General features: G+C 44.8%; 1 protein-coding gene across 1 annotated transcript; it reads left to right on the top strand.

Annotated features, from left to right (window-relative positions):
• The first annotated feature begins 126 nt into the window (after positions 1-126).
• eps8l3b (EPS8 signaling adaptor L3b) lies at positions 127-25,353 on the top strand. The gene is made up of 20 exons (XM_029718390.1): positions 127-266; positions 5,191-5,268; positions 6,631-6,701; positions 6,807-6,871; positions 6,983-7,141; positions 8,709-8,858; positions 10,324-10,415; positions 10,655-10,806; positions 11,048-11,193; positions 12,537-12,651; positions 13,969-14,039; positions 14,379-14,453; positions 15,396-15,541; positions 18,851-19,016; positions 19,365-19,415; positions 19,524-19,552; positions 19,767-19,863; positions 21,581-21,783; positions 22,042-22,174; positions 22,373-25,353. The coding sequence occupies exons 2-20, from the start codon at positions 5,228-5,230 to the stop codon at positions 22,415-22,417; spliced, it is 2,007 nt and encodes a 668-aa protein (XP_029574250.1). The 5' UTR covers positions 127-266; positions 5,191-5,227; the 3' UTR covers positions 22,418-25,353.
• The last annotated feature ends 731 nt before the right edge of the window (positions 25,354-26,084 follow it).

The following is a 26,084-nucleotide window of genomic DNA, read 5'->3' on the forward strand; positions in this document are numbered from 1 at the left end:
AATGTGTTAGGACAGATATGACTATGTAATACAGGACAGACACGAGCTCTGGTTATGTTTCCGATCAACGTGAAAATGTTCACCTGACTGAATACACCCTTGCAGGTGGACTTTGACCGTGGCGTTTCAAAGCAGGAAGTCAAGGATAATATTTGTCTTTTTTTTTTTGTTACCTGCCTGTTTGTCTTGGAACATGTATGCCACTATTGGAATATAAGAGGCTTGATCATGGAACAGTGAACTCACAACACAGGCTACATTCACAGGTAACAATATTGGACTCATCTAAAGAAATGCTTAAGAGACTCTGTGTGTGTGTGTGTGTATATGTACTGAAATGTCTGCGGTATGAAGATACAGTAATGTGGAAATGCAGGAGAGACTAAGACAGGACAATAAGCTTTGGAATTAAGTTATTCATGTACAGTGCATTTGGAAAGTATTCAGACACCTTCCCTTTTTTCCACATTTTGTTACATCACAGCCTTATTCTAAAATAGATTCAATAATTTTTGTTCTCATCAATCTACACACAACCCCATAATGACAAAGCGAAAACAGGTTTTAAGAAATGTTTCCAAATGTATTACAAATAAAAAATCAGAAATACCTTATTTACATAAGTGTTCAGACAATTTGCTATGAGATTTGAAATTGAGCTCAGGTGCATCCTGTTTCCATTGATCATCCTTGATGTTTTTACAACTTGATTGGAGTCCACCTGTGGTAAATTCAATTGATTGGACATGATTTGGAAAGGCACAAACCTCTCAACACAAGCTCCCACAGTTGACAGTGCATGTCGGAGCGAATTGATTTCAGGGAGGGCTAAAATGTCCAGTTTAGTTTCAGTCTGAGCCGACTGTCCAGTCCATTTCAGTCTGAGACATGTTCCCTTGCGTTCCAAGGCTCTGAACTGCTCTAAGCAGGCAGAGTTCATGGTCCCATCATGTCCACTGAATGGAATCCAAGCCTGCATTGAGATGTGTCAACATTTTTACATTTATTACTGATATCTCTCTTAGTAAATATTGATTTTGTGACCACAACTTTTTTTTCCCAGTAAGGAAATGGTTTTTATTATCACCTGGAAGGTAGTAAATGTGTTATGAACTGGTTTATATATTGCTGTGGTGGTAACTACTGTGGTGGTACCTGGCAAGGTGAGCTGGGACTAAGCCTACCTTTTTTTCTTAGGTCAGTTTCACATACATACAACCCATTTTAAAGGAGGAAGACTGCGGTTCAACTGTCTGCTGACTGAATAGAACATTGAGGTGTGTCAGCTGCTGACTGAATAGAACATTGAGGTGTGTCAGCTGCTGACTGAATAGAACATTGAGGTGTGTCAGCTGCTGACTGAATAGAACATTGAGGTGTGTCAGCTGCTGACTGAATAGAACTCCTGACTGAATAGAACATTGAGGTGTGTCAGCTGCTGACTGAATAGAACATTGAGGTGTGTCAGCTGCTGACTGAATAGAACTCCTGACTGAATAGAACATTGAGGTGTGTCAGCTGCTGACTGAATAGAACATTGAGGTGTGTCAGCTGCTGACTGAATAGAACATTGAGGTGTGTCAGCTGCTGACTCAATAGAACATTGAGGTGTGTCAGCTGCTGACTGAATAGAACATTGAGGTGTGTCAGCTGCTGACTCAATAGAACATTGAGGTGTGTCAGCTGCTGACTGAATAGAACTCCTGACTGAATAGAACATTGAGGTGTGTCAGCTGCTGACTGAATAGAACATTGAGGTGTGTCAGCTGCTGACTGAATAGAACTGCTGACTGAATAGAACATTGAGGTGTGTCAGCTGCTGACTCAATAGAACATTGAGGTGTGTCAGCTGCTGACTGAATAGAACATTGAGGTGTGTCAGCTGCTGACTGATTAGAACATTGAGGTGTGTCAGCTGCTGACTGAATAAAACATTGAGGTGTGTCAGCTGCTGACTGAATAGAACATTGAGGTGTGTCAGCTGCTGACTGAATAGAACATTGAGGTGTGTCAGCTGCTGACTGAATAGAACATTGAGGTGTGTCAGCTGCTGACTGAATAAAACATTGAGGTGTGTCAGCTGCTGACTGAATAGAACATTGAGGTGTGTCAGCTGCTGACTGAATAGAACATTGAGGTGTGTCAGCTGCTGACTGAATAGAACATTGAGGTGTGTCAGCTGCTGACTGATTAGAACATTGAGGTGTGTCAGCTGCTGACTGAATAGAACTCCTGACTGAATAGAACATTGAGGTGTGTCAGCTGCTGACTGAATAGAACATTGAGGTGTGTCAGCTGCTGACTGAATAGAACATTGAGGTGTGTCAGCTGCTGACTGAATAGAACATTGAGGTGTGTCAGCTGCTGACTGAATAGAACTGCTGACTGAATAGAACATTGAGGTGTGTCAGCTGCTGACTCAATAGAACATTGAGGTGTGTCAGCTGCTGACTGAATAGAACATTGAGGTGTGTCAGCTGCTGACTGATTAGACCATTGAGGTGTGTCAGCTGCTGACTGAATAAAACATTGAGGTGTGTCAGCTGCTGACTGAATAGAACATTGAGGTGTGTCAGCTGCTGACTGAATAGAACTGCTGACTGAATAGAACATTGAGGTGTGTCAGCTGCTGACTCAATAGAACATTGAGGTGTGTCAGCTGCTGACTGAATAGAACATTGAGATGTGTCAGCTGCTGACTGAATAGAACATTGAGGTGTGTCAGCTGCTGACTCAATAGAACATTGAGGTGTGTCAGCTGCTGACTGAATAGAACATTGAGGTGTGTCAGCTGCTGACTGAATAGAACATTGAGGTGTGTCAGCTGCTGACTGAATAGAACATTGAGGTGTGTCAGCTGCTGACTGAATAGAACTCCTGACTGAATAGAACATTGAGGTGTGTCAGCTGCTGACTGAATAAAACATTGAGGTGTGTCAGCTGCTGACTGATTAGAACATTGAGGTGTGTCAGCTGCTGACTGAATAGAACATTGAGGTGTGTCAGCTGCTGACTGAATAGAACATTGAGGTGTGTCAGCTGCTGACTGAATAAAACATTGAGGTGTGTCAGCTGCTGACTCAATAGAACATTGAGGTGTGTCAGCTGCTGACTGAATAGAACATTGAGGTGTGTCAGCTGCTGACTGAATAAAACATTGAGGTGTGTCAGCTGCTGACTGAATAGAACATTGAGGTGTGTCAGCTGCTGACTGAATAGAACTGCTGACTGAATAGAACATTGAGGTGTGTCAGCTGCTGACTCAATAGAACATTGAGGTGTGTCAGCTGCTGACTGAATAAAACATTGAGGTGTGTCGGCTGCTGACTGAATAGAACATTGAGGTGTGTCAGCTGCTGACTGAATAGAACTGCTGACTGAATAGAACATTGAGGTGTGTCAGCTGCTGACTGAATAGAACATTGAGGTGTGTCAGCTGCTGACTGAATAGAACATTGAGGTGTGTCAGCTGCTGACTGAATAGAACTGCTGACTGAATAGAACATTGAGGTGTGTCAGCTGCTGACTGAATAGAACATTGAGGTGTGTCGGCTGCTGACTGAATAGAACATTGAGTTGTGTCAGCTGCTGACTGAATAGAACATTGAGGTGTGTCAGCTGCTGACTGAATAGAACATTGAGGTGTGTCAGCTGCTGACTGAATAAAACATTGAGGTGTGTCAGCTGCTGACTCAATAGAACATTGAGGTGTGTCAGCTGCTGACTGAATAGAACATTGAGGTGTGTCGGCTGCTGACTGAATAGAACATTGAGGTGTGTCAGCTGCTGACTCAATAGAACATTGAGGTGTGCCAGCTGCTGACTCAATAGAACATTGAGGTGTGTCAGCTGCTGACTGAATAGAACATTGAGGTGTGTCAGCTGCTGACTCAATAGAACATTGAGGTGTGTCAGCTGCTGAATGAATAGAACATTGAGGTGTGTCAGCTGCTGACTCAATAGAACATTGAGGTGTGTCAGCTGCTGACTGAATAGAACATTGAGGTGTGTCAGCTGCTGACTCAATAGAACATTGAGGTGTGTTAGCTGCTGACTGAATAGAACATTGAGGTGTGTCAGCTGCTGACTGATTAGAACATTGAGGTGTGTCAGCTGCTGACTGAATAGAACATTGAGGTGTGTCAGCTGCTGACTGAATAGAACATTGAGGTGTGTCAGCTGCTGACTCAATAGAACATTGAGGTGTGTCAGCTGCTGACTGAATAGAACATTGAGGTGTGTCAGCTGCTGACTGATTAGAACATTGAGATGTGTCAGCTGCTGACTGAATAAGACATTGAGGTGTGTCAGCTGCTGACTGAATAGAACATTGAGGTGTGTCAGCTGCTGACTGAATAGAACATTGAGGTGTGTCAGCTGCTGACTGAATAGAACATTGAGGTGTGTCAGCTGCTGACTCAATAGAACATTGAGGTGGGTCAGCTGCTGACTGAATAGAACATTGAGGTGTGTTTTGAGGTCTTGCCCTTTTTTTTATAAGCCTTATCAGTCTATTTGTATTGCTGTCCAAATGTTCTGCGACGAGAAGGATTAGACCTGAAATATTACTTTGATTTCTAGGCCAACTATCAATGACAATCTCTTCACATTTCAAGAATTACTTTCATGATTTGCTTTCTTGTCAACATGTTTATCTGAGCTATTTCACCGTAACCCCTTAACCATTCACCTGTTGTATGGGATATGAACTGGTGTGTGAACAGAGGTGATAGCAAGTGTTTTATATTCTTTGTCGTTGGCAGTGATTAACTAGTGTCTAACTGATGCAAAGTGTATGTGTAACTTCTTGGTTTCCTTCTTACTAAGTCAGCTGAATTGGCACATTTCTGGATTCCTAATAACTGTTGGCTTGTAAGACTGATCACTCAGTCAGAGATAGGTGTGTGTGTGTGTGTGTGTGTGTGTGTGTGTGTGTGTGTGTGTGTGTGTGTGTGTGTGTGTGTGTGTGTGTGTGTGTGTGTGTGTGTGTGTGTGTGTGTGTGTGTCTGTGTGTGTGTGAGCTTCTATAGAACTAGAGCTGAATGATCAACATTCTGTGACGCGTGGTACTTCTGTTTTCTATGGCTGTTTCCCTGTACATCTCTTTCCTGTCCTGTGATCAAAGCAGACCACGGTCACACACAATATTTCACCTGCTGATACACTACTATGACCTTTGCCCTTTTGCAGATTGGCGACGTCACGATTCCCAACCCCATCCCAAAAAATGTTCAGGAATAATAGCGGACCGTTTCCCTCTCAACCAAGGTACAGTACACATCTGTATTCTCATCGTCTTGGTTATTAAGTGGGTTGCTAAGTGGGTTATTAAGTGGGTTATTAAGTGGTTATTAAGTGGGTTATTAAGTGGTTATTAAGTGGGTTATTAAGTGGGTTATTAAGTGGTTATTAAGTGGTTATTAAGTGGTTATTAAGTGGGTTATTAAGTGGTTATTAAGTGGTTATTAAGTGGTTATTAAGTGGGTTATTAAGTGGTTATTAAGTGGGTTGCTAAGTGGGTTATTAAGTGGGTTATTAAGTGGTTATTAAGTGGTTATTAAGTGGGTTGCTAAGTGGGTTATTAAGTGGGTTATTAAGTGGGTTATTAAGTGGGTTGCTAAGTGGTTGCTAAGTGGGTTATTAAGAGGGTTATTAAGTGGGTTATTAAGTGGGTTATTAAGTGGGTTATTAAGTGGTTATTAAGTGGGTTATTAAGTGGGTTATTAAGTGGGTTATTAAGTGGGTTGCTAAGTGGTTATTAAGTGGGTTATTAAGTGGGTTATTAAGTGGGTTATTAAGTGGGTTATTAAGTGGGTTGCTAAGTGGGTTATTAAGTGGGTTATTAAGTGGGTTATTAAGTGGGTTATTAAGTGGTTATTAAGTGGGTTATTAAGTGGTTATTAAGAGGGTTGCTAAGTGGGTTATTAAGTGGTTATTAAGTGGGTTATTAAGTGGGTTATTAAGTGGTTATTAAGTGCGTTATTAAGTGGTTATTAAGTGGGTTATTAAGTGGTTATTAAGTGGGTTATTAAGTGGTTATTAAGTGGGTTATTAAGTGGTTAATAAGTGGTTATTAAGTGGTTATTAAGTGGGTTGCTAAGTGGGTTATTAAGTGGGTTATTAAGTGGTTATTAAGTGGGTTATTAAGTGGTTATTAAGTGGGTTATTAAGTGGTTATTAAGTGGGTTATTAAGTAGGTTATTAAGTGGGTTATTAAGTGGTTATTAAGTGGGTTATTAAGTGGTTATTAAGTGGGTTATTAAGTGGTTATTAAGTGGGTTATTAAGTGGTTATTAAGTGGGTTATTAAGTGGTTATTAAGTGGGTTATTAAGTAGGTTATTAAGTGGGTTATTAAGTGGTTATTAAGTGGGTTGCTAGATCCGGTCAAGGAAAGACAATAGTGATATATATATCATGGGCGTCCTCAGGAAACGGACTGTATATAAACTAAACACTACCTTTTACTATATAAATGATACATTATATTGAGTGGCAGTCATAACAACTTCCTTTTATTGTTAGTTGATCTGAACATTGCAAACGTGGCAGACGACATCCAATAATGTTGTATTGGCCTGTAAGTACACAGCAGAGTTAGTAATGTGTATGTGTGTGTGTGTGTGTTGCAGAGGGTTCCCTCAGGAGGATCCCCCCTCTCAGAGGGCCAGTATGTCCAGACCCAGTGCCAAGTCCATATACAGTGAGTTCATAGTTCACACCTCCAATCATGTTTATCACTAAGCCTATTGGTTTAATTCAATCTTTCAGTATGCACTAAACCTATTGGTTCAATTCAATCTTTCAGTGCAAAGGAAGGAGTATTCTGAAACGATGAACAAACAACCTGACAACTTTCAGTACAGGGTGGAGGTAACGTCAATTCTGAACATTCAGATTGAAATGTATTGTCTGTCATGTAGAATAAGAGTCATGTCTCCCTAGAACTCTGCTTAACACCACCTGTCTCACATTCTATCCTAGCACCTGTTTACGTGTCAGTTGGATGGCCAGGAGGTGCATAACCTGGATGACTGTGTGACCAGGCTGCAGAGGCTGGAGGCTAAGGGCCGTGTCTGGGGACAGGAGGTGATCCTGGAGGTCCAGGGAGGATACCTTCAGCTCAACGACATCGAGACCAAGGTAGCCAACTGTCACCTGTCTCTAGACAATGTACAATGTACCTATTGTTGTTTGTATATGGAGACCAAGGTAGCCAACTGTCACCTGTCTCTAGACAATGTACAATGTATCTATTGTTGTTTGTATATGGAGACCAAGGTAGCCAACTGTCACCTGTCTCTAGACAATGTACAATGTATCTATTGTTGTTTGTATATGGAGACCAAGGTAGCCAACTGTCACCTGTCTCTAGACAATGTACAATGTATCTATTGTTGTTTGTATATGGAGACCAAGGTAGCCAACTGTCACCTGTCTCTAGACAATGTACAATGTACCTATTGTTGTTTGTATATGGAGACCAAGGTAGACAACTGTCACATGTCTCTAGACAATGTACAATGTACCTATTGTTGTTTGTATATGGAGACCAAGGTAGCCAACTGTCACCTGTCTCTAGACAATGTACAATGTATCTATTGTTGTTTGTATATGGAGACCAAGGTAGCCAACTGTCACCTGTCTCTAGACAATGTACAATGTACCTATTGTTGTTTGTATATGGAGACCAAGGTAGCCAACTGTCACCTGTCTCTAGACAATGTACAATGTACCTATTGTTGTTTGTATATGGAGACCAAGGTAGCCAACTGTCACCTGTCTCTAGACAATGTACAATGTACCTATTGTTGTTTGTATATGGAGACCAAGGTACTGTCTCTGTAATAGATGCACTGTCAGTAACAGACATGTCAGTCTGTTGTACGCCTGTGTCTGTATTGTTCCTGTCTGTGTCGAATGCTGGTGACAAACAACACTCATCCTGTGGAGATCAAAGTTCAGTTCCCTTTATTCATAGGTGTACTATAGAGGGGGATGGGTTTGGAACACCATAATGATGTCAATTAGAAATACAGTGATGTTGGGTATTGTATAACTTGTATTAGCTTGACCTCATCGGTGTCCAGGCAATCTCATGAAGTCATGCTGTGTGACTTTTGCCACGTTCACATGCTAGGAAACTCTGACGTTTCCGACTTGCTAACGGACTGGTTGTAGTTTTACACGTGCCCGCTTTCAACCAGTTAGAACGTTTCAGAGTTCCGACTAGCACGTGAATGCGGCATAAGTGCTCTCTACAGGCAGAGTCCGTGTCTCTGGGAAGTGTAGTCCAGACCAAGGTTGTGTTGGACACCTGTGCCTATAACTACCTGCTCACCTTCTCCCTACCCCTCTGTTCTCTCTACAGGCAGAGCTGGAGTATGTATCTCTGGGAAGTGTAGTCCAGACCAAGGCTGTGTCGGACACCTGTGCCTACAACTCCCTGCTCACCTTCTCCCTACCCCTCTGTTCTCTCTACAGGCAGAGCTGGAGTATGTGTCTCTGGGAAGTTTAGTTCAGACCAAGGCTGTGTTGGACACTTGTGCCTACAACTCCCTGCTCACCTTCTCCCTACCCTGCTGTTCTCTCTACAGGCAGAGCTGGAGTATGTGTCTCTGGGAAGTGTAGTCCAGACCAAGGCTGTGTTGGACAGTTGTGCCTACAACTCCCTGCTCACCTTCTCCCTACCCCTCTGTTCTCTCTACAGGCAGAGCTGGAGTATGTGTCTCTGGGAAGTGTAGTCCAGACCAAGGCTGTGTTGGACAGTTGTGCCTACAACTCCCTGCTCACCGTTATGGTCCAGGAACGCAACAGACGCATCCCTCAAGTCTTCATGTTCCAGTGTGAGGAGGTCGGGGTGAGTGAGACAGATTTCACCAGCCTAACATCACTGCACATGGACAAGTTACAGATTTCACCATAACCAGCTAAAACCGACAAGATACAGATTTCACCATAACCAGCTAAAACCGACAAGATACAGATTTCACCATAACCAGCTAAATCCGTCAAGATACAGATTTCACCATAACCAGCTAAAACCGACAAGTTACAGATTTCATCATAACCAGCTAAAACCGACAAGATACAGATTTCACCATAACCAGCTAAAACCGACAAGATACAGAGTTAACCATAACCAGCTAAAACCGACAAGTTACAGATTTCACCATAACCAGCTAAAACCGACAAGTTACAGATTTCACCATAACCAGCTAAAACCGACAAGTTACAGATTTCACCATAACCAGCTAAAACCGACAAGTTACAGATTTCACCATAACCAGCTAAATCCGACAAGATACAGATTTCACCATAACCAGCTAAAACCGACAAGATACAGATTTCACCATAACCAGCTAAATCCGACAAGATACAGATTTCACCATAACCAGCTAAAACCGACAAGATACAGATTTCACCATAACCAGCTAAAACCGACAAGATACAGATTTCACCATAACCAGCTAAAACTGACAAGTTACAGATTTCACCATAACCAGCTAAAACCGACAAGATACAGATTTCACCTTAACCAGCTAAAACCGACAAGTTACAGATTTCACCATAACCAGCTAAAACCGACAAGATACAGATTTCACCATAACCAGCTAAAAACGACAAGTTACAGATTTCACCATAACCAGCTAAAACCGACAAGATACAGATTTCACCATAACCAGCTAAAACCGACAAGTTACAGATTTCACCATAACCAGCTAAAACCGACAAGTTACAGATTTCACCATAACCAGCTAAAACCGACAAGTCACAGATTTCACCATAACCAGCTAAAACCGTCAAGTTACAGATTTCACCATAACCAGCAAAAACCGACAAGTTAATAAACAGATGCCTATTTTTGTTTGGGTAGAGATGTGTGTTTCATCCCACGGTCTAACTCTGGGGAAACATCCGTGAACGCGTGGATTTAGTATTTTGGTAGGAGAATATCTTGGATAATCAGGGCTGGAATTAGTAAAACACAACAAAAAAAAATCACTCAGAATTCACCACTGTGAAAATAGCAAGAATTCAGCTCATAGTACCATTTATGTATTTAGTCATGTCAAAATGATTTCACATTGGGAACTGTGCTCCATGAGTTCCTTCTCAACCTCTATTCCATCCCCTGGATGTAGTGGTGTAGTGTATGAGTTATCCTGAGACCGAGTGGTGCTGTCTGTCCCTCTAGGCAGAACCCATCAGAGACCTAGACAGGGCTGTCCAACACAGTGCTAATGCTCCACCTGTGGTCACCTAGCAGTGTCTTAATGAGACTAACCTGTGTAAATAGGAGATTGTTCTGTCTGTTCCTTTAGGCAGAGCATATCAGAGAAGACCTGGACAGGGCTGTCCAACACAGTGCTAATGCTCCTCCTCCTGAACCTCGCAGAGAACCAAGCAAACACATGTATGACATCAGAACACGTGCATACACACAGACACACACACACACACACACACATACACACACACACACACACACACACACACACACACACACACACACACACACACACACACACACACACACACACACACACACACACACACACACACACACACACACACACACACACACACACACACACACACACACACACACATACACACACACAAACACACACCCTGAACTTCTATCTTTCTCAGGAGTAATCTGGAGAACATCATTGGTCAACAGGCGAATGGGAATGGCTTCTGGCCCGTTGGTCCTGCTCCTCCCATGATGCTGCAGGAGAGGACCCCTCCTCCCCCTGACCGCCCCGCCCCGGTGTACAACAACAGCAACGGCAGGGACTATGGTCAGTCTTTAGCTTTGTCTGAAAAGTGTACAAAGCGTCAAATCTTTGATTCTTCTTGTCCTTGAGTCCTCCTGTCCTTGACTTCTGTGCATTAAAGGAGAGGTGCCAAGGTCCCTCCCTTCGGACCTTCTCCTCCAATGAGTTTGGAGAAGGTGGCAAAGATTTTCCTTTTATGCTTCACTACAAAAATGGAGTTTAATACCTGAAGTTGAGATCTGTCTTTATCCGTGTGTGTTTCCAGAGAGCTTCCCTCTCCCGCCAGTCTATAACCCGCTACAGAAGCCCCTGCACAGTCCGGAGGTATACGGACGGTCACAGCAGTATGGAGCTAGAGACCAAGAGCCTCGCCAACCCCAGCCTCAATACACTGACACAGAGAGGAATGTGGTCAGTACTGTATCTGTTACACAACCCAACACCCTAACCCCTCACCGTGTAGTCAGTACTGTATCTGTTACACAACCCAACACCCACAACCCCTCACCGTGTAGTCAGTACTGTATCTGTTACCCAACCCAACCCAACACCCACAACCCCTCACCGTGTAGTCAGTTCTGTATCTGTTACCCAACCCAACACCCTAACCCCTCACCGTGTAGTCAGTACTGTATCTGTTACCCAACACCCTAACCCCTCACCGTGTAGTCAGTACTGTATCTGTTACCCAACACAACACACACAACCCCCCCAAGCCTCACCCCCAGCCTCACCCTCAGACCCAGACTCACCCCCAAACCCAGTCTCACCCCCAGACCCAGCCTCACCCTCAGACCCAGACTCAGACCCAGCATCACCCCCAAACCCAGCATCACCCCCAGACCCAGCCTCACCCCCAGACCCAGCCTCACCCTCAGACCCAGACTCAGACCCAGCCTCACCCCCAGACCCAGCCTCACCCTCAGACCCAGACTCAGACCCAGCATCACCCCCAAACCCAGCATCACCCCCAGACCCAGCCTCACCCCCAGACCCAGCCTCACCCTCAGACCCAGCCTCAGACCCAGCCTCACCCTCAGACCCAGCCTCACTTTCAGACCCAGCCTCACCCTCAGACCCAGACCCAGCCTCACCCTCAGACCCAGCCTCACCCTCAGACCCAGACCCAGCCTCACCCTCAGACCCAGCCTCACCCTCAGACCCAGACCCAGCCTCACCCCCAGACCCAGACTCACCCCCAGACCCAGCCTCACTCTCAGACCCAGACTCAACCTCAGACCCAGTCTCAACCTCAGACCCAGCCTCACCCCCAGACCCAGCCTCACCCCCAGCCTCACCCCCAGACCCAGCCCTCACCCTCAGACCCAGCCTCACTCTCAGACCCAGCCTCACCCCCAGACCCAGCCTCACCCCCAGACCCAGACCCAGCCCCAGCCCTCACCCTCAGACCCAGTCTCACCCTCAGACCCAGCCTCACCCTCAGACCCAGCCTCACCCCCAGACCCAGCCTCACCCCCAGACCCAGCCTCACCCCCAGACCCAGCCTCACCCCCAGACCCAGCCTCACCCCCAAACCCAGCCTCACCCCCAGACCCAGCCTCACCCTCAGACTCAGGCCTGTTATACCATACTTTAAGTGCATTGTTCTGTCTGGTTTAACCAGGCCATCTGTTCCCTAACCTGTTATACCAAACTTTAGTGCTATTCTGTCTGGATTCCCGGCTACCCATTTTAGAGTACATTTAGAAGTGTTTCTCAGTCATTCGATGTTCATACATTATTTGTCTGTGTAGGACATTTTAAACCATGTGCTGAACGACGTGGAGTTCTTCATGGGGAAAGTAGCCGCTCCTAATGAAGAGAAGAACAACAAGAAGAAAAAGAAGAAGAAAAGCTCAAAGCCAAATGGTGATTTAAGTCAAATTTATCTCCAATCAGCGTGGGAAACACTGGTCCCAGATCTGTTTGTTGCCAGTTAGCCTGGTCCCAGATCTGTTTGTTGCCAGTTAGCCTGGTCCCAGATCTGTTTGTTACCAGTTAGCCTGGTCCCAGACCTGTTTGTTGCCAGTTAGCCTGGTCCCAGATCTGTTTGTTGCCAGTTAGCCTGGTCCCAGACCTGTTTGTTGCCAGTTAGCCTGGTCCCAGACCTGTTTGTTGCTAGTTAGCCTGGTCCCAGACCTGTTTGTTGCCAGTTAGCCTGGTCCCAGACCTGTTTGTTGCCAGTTAGCCTGGTCCCAGACCTGTTTGTTGCCAGTTAGCCTGGTCCCAGACCTGTTTATTGCCAGTTAGCCTGGTCCCAGATCTGTTTGTTGCCAGTTAGCCTGGTCCCAGACCTGTTTATTGCCAGTTAGCCTGGTCCCAGACCTGTTTGTTACCAGTTAGCCTGGTCCCAGATCTGTCTGTGCTCTTGCCAACTCCATTACAGTAAATGTTAAGCCAAACATGACAATGAGTGACGGGAAGTTAGCATGAGGCCAGGAAACACTCGGGTAAAGGACTGATGCATCAGGCTATAGGTAAACACCACAACTGACTTAATGCTGAGGGCAGGAAACACTCGGGTAAAGGACTGATGCATCAGGCTATAGGTAAACACCACAACTGACTTAATGCTGAGGCCAGGAAACACTCGGGTAAAGGACTGATGCATCAGGCTATAGGTAAACACCACAACTGACTTAATGCTGAGGCCAGGAAACACTCGGGTAAAGGACTGATGCATCAGGCTATAGGTAAACACCACAACTGACTTAATGCTGAGGGCAGGAAACACTCGGGTAAAGGACTGATGCATCAGGCTATAGGTAAACACCACAACTGACTTAATGCTGAGGGCAGGAAACACTCGGGTAAAGGACTGATGCATCAGGCTATAGGTAAACACCACAACTGACTTAATGCTGAGGCCAGGAAACACTAGGGTAAAGGACTGATGCATCAGGCTATAGGTAAACACCACAACTGACTTAATGCTGAGGGCAGGAAACACTAGGGTAAAGGACTGATGCATCAGGCTATAGGTAAACACCACAACTGACTTAATGCTGAGGGCAGGAAACACTCGGGTAAAGGACTGATGCATCAGGCTATAGGTAAACACCACAACTGACTTAATGCTGAGGGCAGGAAACACTCGGGTAAAGGACTGATGCTCTGCAGAAATATTTAGAACAGATTTTCTTGGGTTTCTATACTGGGAAAATAATAATTTGTCTATTTCTGTAGCTGACAACTTGCCACATTGGGAGGAGTTTGTTGTCTGTCTTCAGAAAATCAAGTATGGATTCAACCTGCTGGTATGTTTACCTCCTATCAAAAATCATACGATAACAGACGTTCACTTGGACTAAGTGTTGATTTAATTAACCTCAGGTTTTCTATAATTTCATGTCATTAATCAGACATAATGGTATTATCATATTACCTGAAAATAAAGTATGCTGTTGAATTACTCTGTACAACTCAGGGGTTTAGTTTCCTGGGGTGTGTTTGGGGAAACTCTGCTTTACAGTACCGATTGCAACACAGCCCATTATTGCTGAACTTTGCTCATCTTTCTGTGTTAATTGGAATGTGTGCCTTATTGGTTCTTGTGCTGGGTAAGCACTGTCGTCATTGGTCCTTTTCTGTTACAGGGAAAGCTGAATGGAGAGATCCAGAACCCTAGCGCTGCTGACTTTGTCCACATTCTCTTCTCCACTCTGGGCATGGTGAGCATCTGTCTGTAGCACCAAGCAGTCATGACTAAGAAGGATATGGGACCCGTTGCCGAGGCTACTCCTGGACTGATTCATTTGCCTTTTAATTGAAGAGTAGGCTTGAAGCTAGAATCCTTAATTGAAACAATAACAAAGCAGACATCCCACCTCTGTTTTGGTTAAAAGCTGAGGGATGGGCCTGGAGAAATACAACCACTCTCAGATTAATAGAGCTATGGATGCAAGGACTGACCATCCATGATATCAACATTATAGTTATAACCATGTTATGAGGCTATACAGGACTGACCATCCATGATATCAACATTATAGTTTTAACCGTGTTATGAGGCTATACAGGACTGACCATCCATGATATCAACATTATAGTTATAACCATGTTATGAGGCTATACAGAACTGACCATCCATGATATCAACATTATAGTTTTAACCATGTTATGAGGCTATACAGGACTGACCATCCATGATATCAACATTATAGTTTTAACCATGTTATGAGGCTATACAGGACTGACCATCCATGATATCAACATTATAGTTTTAACCATGTTATGAGGCTATACAGGACTGACCATCCATGATATCAACATTATAGTTATAACCATGTTATGAGGCTATACAGGACTGACCATCCATGATATCAACATTATAGTTTTAACCATGTTATGAGGCTATACTTTGTTTGTTTACATGTACATTATTTACAAACATTGGAGTAAAACAAGCTTATATTTTGGGTTATGATGGGGTACAACAGTTGAACTGAGCTCATGAGGCATTTATAAATAATATTCTTCAAGAATGAATGGGTAAATATCATTAATTTATAAGATCTAAAAATGGATGTAGGATACGATCCGGCCAACCTGTCCCACAGTGTTTAGATATTTGGATGACTCTTTCCTCCCTCCTGTCATTGTCTCTATTCCAGTTGGTGTGCCACTACCCCCCTGACCTGCCCCCCTCTGTCCTGACCCCCCTGCTAACAGAGCCAGCCCTCATCTTGCTTAGCCAGGTGGTCACCCCAGAGGAGGACCAGAAATGGAGGGCCCTGGGAGACTCCTGGAACATTCCCAGGTAAACTACCCTTAGTACCCTATAACCACTTCCTGAGTGGCCCTATTCCCCCTACCTGACTACTCCTAACCACTAACTAACACAACCACTTCCTGAGTGGCCCTATTCCCCCTACCTGACTACTCCTAACCACTAACTAACACGACCACTTCCTGAGTGGCCCTATTCCCCCTGCCTGACTACTCCTAACCACTAACTAACACAACCACTTCCTGAGTGGCCCTATTCCCCCTACCTGACTACTCCTAACCACTAACTAACACGACCACTTCCTGAGAGGCCCTATTCCCCCTACCTGACTACTCCTAACCACTAACTAACACGACCACTTCCTGAGTGGCCCTATTCCCCCTGCCTGACTACTCCTAACCACTAACTAACACGACCACTTCCTGAGTGGCCCTATTCCCCCTACCTGACTACTCCTAACCACTAACTAACACGACCACTTCCTGAGTGGCCCTATTCCCCCTGCCTGACTACTCCTAACCACTAACTAACACGACCACTTCCTGAGTGGCCCTATTCCCCCTACCTGACTACTCCTAACCACTAACTAACACGACCACTTCCTGAGTGGCCCTATTCCCCCTACCTGACTACTCCTAACCACTAACTAACACGACCACTTCCTGAGTGGCCCTATTCCCCCTGCCTGACTACTCCTAACCACTAACTAACACAACCACTTCCTGAGAGGCCCTATTCCCCCTACCTGACTACTCCTAACCACTAACTAACACAACCAGTTCTGGAGCGCCCTTCTAGCTGGTAGACAGCTGGAACATACCCAGGTATCCCTTCAACTAGCTCTGGAGACCCCTCCGCTTTCCTAAGTATCTCTATTCCAACCCTAAGTATCATCTATCCCTTTCCTTAGGACCTCTAACGAACAAAGTAACTAGGTACCCCTATCCCTTTCCGTAGTACCCCTACCTAACTAACTAGGCACCCCTATCCCTTTCCGTAGTACTAGGTACCCCTAACCCCTAACCTCTAACTAGGTACCCCTATCCCTTTCCGTAGTACCCCTAACTAACTAATTAACTAACTAGGTACCACTATCCCTTTCCGTAGTACCCCTAACTAACTAACTAACTAGGTACCCCTATCCCTTTCCTTAGTACCCCTAACTAACTAACTAACTAACTAACTAACTAACTAACTAACTAACTAACTAACTAACTAACTAACTAACTTACTAACTAACTAACTAACTAACTAACTAACTAACTAACTAACTAACTAACTAACTTACTAACTAACTAACTAACTAACTAACTAACTAACTAATTAGGTACCCCTATCCCTTTCCGTAGTACCCCTAACTAACTAACTAACTAACTAACTAACTAACTAACTAACTAACTAACTAACTAACTAACTAACTAACTAACTAGGTACCCCTATCCCTTTCCTTAGTACCCCTAACTAACTAACTAACTAACTAACTAACTAACTAACTAACTAACTAGGTACCCCTATCCCTTTCCGTAGTATCCCTAACTAACTAACTAACTAACTAACTAGGTACCCCTATCCCTTTCCGTAGTACCCCTAACTAACTAACTAGGCACCCCTATCCCTTTCCTTAGTACCCCTAACTAACTAACTAACTAGGTACCCCTATCCCTTTCCGTAGTATCCCTAACTAACTAACAAACTAACTAGGTACCCCTATCCCTTTCCGTAGTACCCCTAACTAACTAACTATGTAGCCCTATCCCTTTCCTTAGTACCCCTAACTAACTAACTAACTAACTAACTAACTAGGTACCCCTATCCCTTTCCGTAGTACTAAGTACCCCTATCCCTTTCCTTAGTACCCCTAACTAACTAACTAACTAACTAGGTACCCCTATCCCTTTCCGTAGTACCCCTAACTAACTAACTAGGTACCCCTATCCCTTTCCGTAGTACCCCTAACTAACTAACTAGGCACCCCTATCCCTTTCCTTAGTACCCCTAACTAACTAACTAACTAGGTACCCCTATCCCTTTCCGTAGTACCCCTAACTAACTAACTAACTAGGTACCCCTATCCCTTTCCTTAGTACCCCTAACTAACTAACTAGGTACCCCTATCCCTTTCCATAGTACTAGGTACCCCTATCCCTATCCTTAGTACCCCTAACCTCTAACTAACTGGACCAGCTGTGAAGGCTCCTGGGTGACAGCCGGAGCATACCCATGTATGGCTGCCCTTAGACACCCCTCCAAATCAGTGGATTTGGCTATTTCAGCCACACCTGTTGCTGACAGGTGTATAAAATCGAGCACACAGCCATGCAATTTCCATAGACAAACATTGCCAGTAGAATGGCTTTACCGAAGAGCTCAGTGACTTTCAACGTTGCACCGTCATTGGATACCACCTTTCCAACAAGTCAGTTCATCAAATATCTGCCCTGCTAGAGCTGCCCCGGTTAACTGTAAGTGCTGTTATTGTGAAGTGGAAATGTCTAGGAGCAAGAACGGCTCAGTCGCAAAGTGGTAGTCCAAACAATCTTACAGAACGGGACCACAGAGTGCTATAGTCTGTCCTCGTTTGCAACACTCACTCAACACCGAGTTCCAAACTTCCTCTGGAAGAAACGTCAACACAATAACTGTTTGTTGGGAGCTTCATGAAATGTGTTTCCATGGCCGAGCAGCCGCACACATTCCTAAGATCACCATGTGCAATGCCAAGCGTTGACTGGAGTGGTGTAAAGCTTGCTGCCAATGGAGAGGTGGAAATGCATTCCCTGGAGTGATGAATCACGCTTCACCATCTGTCAATCCGACGGACGAATCTGGGTTTGGCGCATGCCAGGAGAACGCTACCTGCCCGAATGCATTGTGCCACCTGTAAGTTCGGTTGAGAAGGAATTGCCCAACATCAGTGCCCGACCTCACTAATGCTCTAGTGGCTGAATGGAAGCAAGTCCCTGCAGCAATGTCCCAACATCTAGTGGAAAGCCTTCCCAGAAGACTGGAGGCTGTTATAGCAGCAAAGAGGGACCAACTACATATTAATGCCCATGATTTTTGAATGAGATGTTTGACGAGCAGGTGTCCACGTACTTTTGGTCATGTAGTGTATATTGGGTTGGTTTACTTGTTAGGAACTGTATATAACCAGTCCTGAGTTCAATTAGTATCCGCTTTCTGTCAGACCCGGGTTCAACTAGTATTTGTTTTCTATCAAATACAATGAATGGTTGATTTAAGCCTGCCTTGTTTGCTGGGGTCAGCAACTAGCCAGCGAGATGATTTGTTTTCAGTAGGAGGTGTTCATTGGTTTCCTGTGTTTGTTTGTTGTACCAGGTCCAAATGGCCAGACGGTCACATGATCCCACACTACAACCCAGAGTTCTATGATGGTTGGCAGCCGCCACAGCCTGTCTTACCGGCAGCCAATCAGGGCCTGAGCAGGAGCAACAGCCAGCACATCCCCCCGAGAAAGGAAATGATGCAACAGATGCCTGATGAGGTAACAATAATAACATCTAATAAAATGCCATATGGATTTCAATCATTTGTTAAAGCAGTGAAGGTCCCCAATTCTCATTTGTTAAAGCAGTGAAGGTCTCCAATCCTCATTTGTTAAGGCAGTGAAGGTCTCCAATCCTCATTTGTTAAAGAAGTGAAGGTCCCCAATCCTCATTTGTTAAAGCAGTGAAGGTCTCCAATCCTCATTTGAGATACAATATTTGCATTTAACTCTTTTTGCACCAATCTCCAAAATTCAAAGTTATGTACACTTATCTAAAATTAGGATTCAGCCATAAGAAGCAATGTTAAATATCATTATCTCATGGTAACCCCTCTGTTCTCTCAGGGCAGGCAGATGAGCAGGAGCAACAGCCAATACATGCAACGGCCTGAGGAGGTAAGACTGATGAGGACAGAAGCGTCAGAATCCATCAAAAACATAAATTAAAACTGTGTCTTTATTACGTTGTGTTTCTCATTGATTTATTGTCATTGACCGTCACAGCCCATGATGAACTCTCCACCATCTTTACGGTAAGCTACAAGCATCACTTTAAATCCGCTATGCTGTTTTGATGATGATATCCTCAGTAATTCAATAGTGGGTAAAAGCATTGTATTACTTTTTTTGTCATTGTCCTTTTGCGATGCTATTACATTGTCATACAACGCTATTACATTCTTCAAACATTGCTGTTACGTTGCTATTACATTGATGTTACTTTATGTTTCTCTGTCTCCTCTGCAGCCCCAGTGAGCTGGCCCCAGTGAGGATGCGTGTGATCTATGACTTTATGGCCAGGAACCCCCAGGAGCTGAGCATTATGAAGGGAGAGGTTGTCCAGGTGAGTTAGGGTTGAACCCCCAGGAGCTGAGCATTATGAAGGGAGAGGGGGGTTAGGGTTGAACCCCCAGGAGCTGAGCATTATGAAGGGAGAGGGGGGTTAGGGTTGAACCCCCAGGAGCTGAGCATTATGAAGGGAGAGGGGGGTTAGGGTTGAACCCCCAGGAGCTGAGCATTATGAAGGGAGAGGTGGGTTAGGGTTGAACCCCCAGGAGCTGAGCATTATGAAGGGAGAGGTAGGTCAGGTGGGTTAGGGTTGAACCCCCAGGAGCTGAGCATTATGAAGGGAGCGGTAGGTCAGGTGGGTTAGGGTTGAACCCCCAGGAGCTGAGCATTATGAAGGGAGAGGTGGGTTAGGGTTGAACCACCAGGAGCTGAGCATTATGAAGGGAGCGGTAGGTCAGGTGAGTTAGGGTTGAACCCCCAGGAGCTGAGCATTATGAAGGGAGAGGGGGGTTAGGTTTGAACCACCAGGAGCTGAGCATTATGAAGGGAGCGGTAGGTCAGGTGGGTTTAGGGTTGAACCCCCAGGAGCTGAACATTATGAAGGGAGCGGTAGGTCAGGTGAGTTAGGGTTGAACCACCAGGAGCTGAGCATTATGAAGGGAGAGGGGGGTTAGGTTTGAACCACCAGGAGCTGAGCATTATGAAGGGAGCGGTAGGTCAGGTGGGTTAGGGTTGAACCCCCAAGAGCTGAGCATTATGAAGGGAGAGGTTGTCCAGGTGAGTTAGGGTTGAACCCCCAAGAGCTGAGCATTATGAAGGGAGAGGTGGGTTAGGGTTGAACCCCCAGGAGCTGAGCATTATGAAGGGAGAGGGGGGTTAGGGTTGAACCACCAGGAGCTGAGCATTATGAAGGGAGCGGTAGGTCAGGTGAGTTAGGGTTGAACCCCCAGGAGCTGAGCATTATGAAGGGAGAGGGGGGTTAGGGTTGAACCACCAGGAGCTGAGCATTATGAAGGGAGCGGTAGGTCAGGTGAGTTAGGTTTGAACCCCCAGGAGCTGAGCATTATGAAGGGAGAGGGGGGTTAGGGTTCAACCACCAGGAGCTGAGCATTATGAAGGGAGCGGTAGGTCAGGTGAGTTAGGGTTGAACCCCCAGGAGCTGAGCATTATGAAGGGAGAGGGGGGTTAGGGTTGAACCCCCAGGAGCTGAGCATTATGAAGGGAGAGGGGGGTTAGGGTTGAACCCCCAGGAGCTGAGCATTATGAAGGGAGAGGTGGGTTAGGGTTGAACCCCCAGGAGCTGAGCATTATGAAGGGAGAGGGGGGTTAGGGTTGAACCCCCAGGAGCTGAGCATTATGAAGGGAGAGGGGGGTTAGGGTTGAACCCCCAGGAGCTGAGCATTATGAAGGGAGCGGTAGGTCAGGTGAGTTAGGGTTGAACCCCCAGGAGCTGAGCATTATGAAGGGAGAGGGGGGTTAGGGTTGAACCCCCAGGAGCTGAGCATTATGAAGGGAGCGGTAGGTCAGGTGGGTGTCTGACTGTAAGAATTAACCCCATGGCTCCTATAAGGAATACAGGCCATTGACAAATGTCCTCCATCTCACTGACTGAATATGGATTAAAAAAAGAATAGCGGTGAATGTCAACCAAACCAGAATCAAAATAACAAAATGGATATAAATGGTTTGCAACATTAGCAAAATATATCTGTGAAAAGAAACATACGTTGATCTACAGAAGTGATTTTAAGTTGTAAATTGTGTGTTTCTAGGTCGTAGACAAGTCGGGGCAGTGGTGGAGGGTCCGTAATGAACGTGGTGAGGAGGGTCACGTTGCTAAGAACGTTCTAGAGCCTCTGGATGGAGGGGGACCCTGGGATGAAGGCCAGGAGGTGCGCTCCCCTCCACCCCTCAACATGCAGTCCAGACCTGCAGAGGTCAAAGCCTGGCTGGAATACAAGGCCTTCTCCAAAATGTAAGAAATTACATGGACAACAAACTATGATCTTTCCTCCTTGGTGGCTCTGCTTACTAGCACTGTAAAACGGACTCAGGGACCGGTCATCAATATGTCATGGACCGCCGCTGGTCCACAGAGTCCACAGAGTCCACAGAGTCCACAGAGTCCACAGAGTCCACAGACTGGAGGATGGAAAACATTGTGCTAAACAACTTTTTTTGTGATGGTGTTGTGGTGTTTTCTATGCTTATGAGAGCTTTATGTTGTCATTAGAACGGTTCATAGCCTGAGCGTGCTGAACGGAGCCCTGCTACTGGGGATGTCCAAAGATGAGATGAGGACGGTGTGTCCAGAGGAAGGAGGAAGAGTCTTCTTCCAGCTGCAGGCCATCAAGTCCTCCATAGCCGTGAGTGACAGTAGCATAGATGCACACGCACACACACAACTCAGATCACGCAACCTGAAACTATAGCTATCTACTAAGAGTTTGGGTGCTTTTCTGCCTTTTTTCTATCACTGATGAATTCAAGCTGAATGAAATGCATTGTCTGTGAGATAGAGCTAAACAACTAGTCAGATTTTTTTTCTCTCTCATTGTCTGCAGCTTGCCAGTGAGTCCAATGGATATGGCCCTTATAACGGTCGTTAGACTGACTCGTCACAAGTAACAACCAAGAGCCGACTGAGGGAGAAGAATAACTCAACTATTTAACCTTTCATTTAATCATATATATTTTGGTCCATTCATAGACGGGGTTGGTTGTTTAGTAACAAAACCCATGTGTGAGTAACTATGGGTCAAAACACAGATTGGTTTTGACTGTTGACAACATGTAAACTATATTATTTCTCTAAATGTTTTATTGAGAACATCAATAAATTTGCACAATCAGCACTTTTTTGTTTATCTTTGAACTTCCAAGATCATTGCAGACATCTGAGCGCTCCCCTTTCTTTTGCTGGGTTAGTCACAGGGTAGTCACCGGGTAGTCACCGGGTAGTCACCGGGTAGTCACAGGGTAGTCACAGGGTAGTCACCGGGTAGTCACCGGGTAGTCACCGGGTAGTTACCGGGTAGTCACCGGGTAGTCACCGGGTAGTTACCGGGTAGTCACAGGGTAGTCACCGGGTAGTCACCGGGTAGTTACCGGGTAGTCACCGGGTAGTCACCGGGTAGTCACCATGTGAGTCACCGGGTAGTTACCGGGTAGTCACCGGGTAGTTACCGGGTAGTCACCGGGTAGTTACCGGGTAGTCACCGGGTAGTTACTGGGTAGTTACCGGGTAGTCACCATGTGAGTCACCGGGTAGTCACCGGGTAGTTACCGGGTAGTCACCGGGTAGTTACCGGGTAGTCACCGGGTAGTCACCATGTGAGTCACCGGGTAGTCACCGGGTAGTCACCGGGTAGTTACCGGGTAGTCACAGGGTAGTCACCGGGTAGTCACCATGTGAGTCACCGGGTAGTCACCGGGTAGTCACCGGGTAGTCACCGGGTAGTCACCATGTGAGTAACCTCAAAGCCAGTTCCACTCCTGCTTTTAGTCTTCCCCTATAATAAGAGACTGATTTAGACCTGGGACACCAGGTGGATGATTCCCCCTCTAATCAGGGACTGATTTAGACCTGGGACACCAGGTGGGTGATTCCCTTCTAATCAGGGCCTGATTTAGACCTGGGACACCAGGTGGGTGCAATTAATTATCAGGTAGAACAGAAAACCAGCAGTACTCCGGACCTCCGGGTTCGTTCAGATTTGAATACCTGTACCCTTGCTTTATTCTCTTTTGGATGAATCAGAACCATTGGCGTGGTGGAGTCTCATTGACATCATTGACAGCGCAGTGATTATCCAATAGAAGTGTGTCATACCTTGTCACCAGGTTCCTAGGAACACTGAGAACTGCTTCAGTATTCCCGTGGCATTCTCTCTGTGTAGCCTGGCTTCATCTTGTCCTGAGGGAGAATACAGGAGTGGAGTAAAACTCTATACGATCTAGGGTCACTCAGTATCAGAGGAGTCTTTGGAATGGACCCCCCCCCCCCAAGAATATAGAAAGGTACTGCAGTGTTATGAATCAGGTGAGTAGCACAAGGTCCCTATAGCGTGCTGCAAACCCAGATCACCTGATCCAAAGACAAACGTCCTGACCGCAATCCTAATAAGGATGTCCGGTGAGTAGAGACTGTAAGGCGCCCATCAACTAAAGGATAGATTCTTTCAGATCCTCGCAGAGCGGTTGTTTTGGCGATGTCTGAGGTGGAACTGTGTTAGAGCTGTCAAATCCAATCAAATTAAAATGTAATTTGTCACAAGTGCCGATTTGTCCGTTTTTATACTGGAGCTTCACCGACTGGAGTGCTGAAGGTTAATGACATCCTACTGTCATGACGCTAGCCCTTTCAGTGAATTGGCTAGCAGAGATGTGAACAACCCTCCTCTCTCTCCTGTTAGGAGGGGAGGGAGAGGGGGGGGGGGGGGGGCAATTTTACGTCTTTACAACCACATCGTAAATTCCTTGCAGAGATGCTTGTCTCCCTGACCATGCAGTATGGGAGAGAGAGGGTCACAGTAGAACAAAGGAATTCTCCCACCAAATTCTACTACATCCCAGAATTTGAGAATTGAACAATATTCCTATTCTGGAGAATGTGGAAATGGTCGGTAGAGAAGCCAGGTCCATTTTGTTTCAAGTTTGGGACCTCATGAAAAACAATACAGCCACATTACCATAACTCTGTTTATACAGGTTCCTCAGTTATGAGGTTTTGCATCTAATTATTGTATAAAATGAATGAGTAAAAATGAAACTATTTGCGAAATGATGTAATGTGATATTTAGTCTTCCAAATGAGAGAATTGTTTTCATAAGTAAACTGGTGCTCACTCAGCGGCCACATTGGTTGGAAATGATGAACCAACCCCTTTTCTACCTTTCTATAAAAGCCCTGTGACGAAAAGTCACCTTAGTTCCAAATAACGGGAGAACTTGTCCTCCACGTTGAAAAGTGCTAATTTCAACTATACAGTCCAGGAAACGAGAGCTTGCTCCACACGTGAAATGGTATGAACTCTGAACTATTGATCACCTAAAGAAGAAGTGCATACTAAACTAGCGTATATCAGACTGCAGCTGAACATATGCGCAAATCTAGTATGAGAACACTGACCAACGCGGACGAATCTCCAGAGTGAGATTAACCTTTCGGACCATGTGAACCTCTCACACGACAACCCAGAAGAATCTACAAAGGACAACGGCGACATTGACTGGGCGCTCCAGAGCCTCACATCACCAGCTCAACTATCGAAGCCAGCTTCACGTAAATACAATGCATTACTTTTCTGAATGAGCGATCGTTAGCGGCATATGTATTTATGTGAGAATAGCTTCCCCGGTCCAATAGAGACCCATGGTCCTTAGTCTTCCTTCCAAAACCTCTTTCTCTTCTCTCTGAATCTATTGTGTTATAACCAAGCTGTTTTTGTTTAGTCCACTAGGGATGGTTTTTACTGTATAATGTTATTATGTATTGTATACTCTGTAATTGTTGAATTAGTTAGTAAATAAATAATTGAGGCAATTGGTGTATGGATGATTCATAGTAGAGGCTGGGCTCATTCAGATAACCAAGAATTTTATGTTGTTCAGATGAAACTGACAGAAGGTAGCAATAAGAACTAATTTATAGAAGACTAAATGATCAGATATTAAAATATCAGTTATATTCAGAAAATTATGACTATGTAAACCAACATTTTCCGTGGTGCCCCGACTTCCTAATTAATTCAATTTACATGATTAATTTAATTACAGAGAATTGATTTGATAAAATAACAGTCTTCACATTTAATGATAAGCCAGAGACACGGCACTAGCCACTGCAGTTACATTTCTAATGTCCATTAATGGTGACAAAATTGTCCAATGCTGTAACAGTAAAAAAAAAAAAAAAAAAAAAAAATCTAAAATGAATTTGCTAGCAGATAATTTTTCGAAAATCAAAACGTAGTCAGATAATACCCCTTAACAATGTAAATCAACATAAATGACAGTTTAATGTATTTTTATATTTTTACTACATTGAACAAATAAATAAATAAAGGCTTGTTTTATCTTTATGTCACTGGTGTTCCCTATATTTTAATGACAATTCAGGCTTTCCAAAAATGTAATATGACTAATTAATTTGTATATACAGTGCATTCGGAAAGTATTCAGACCCCTTGACTTTTTACACATTTTGTTACATTACAGACTTATTCTAAAATTGATTAAATCGTTTTTTTCCCGTCATCAATCTACACACAATAC

This window comes from Salmo trutta, chromosome 28, assembly GCF_901001165.1.
Source record: "Salmo trutta chromosome 28, fSalTru1.1, whole genome shotgun sequence".
Taxonomy (NCBI): Eukaryota; Metazoa; Chordata; class Actinopteri; order Salmoniformes; family Salmonidae; genus Salmo; species Salmo trutta.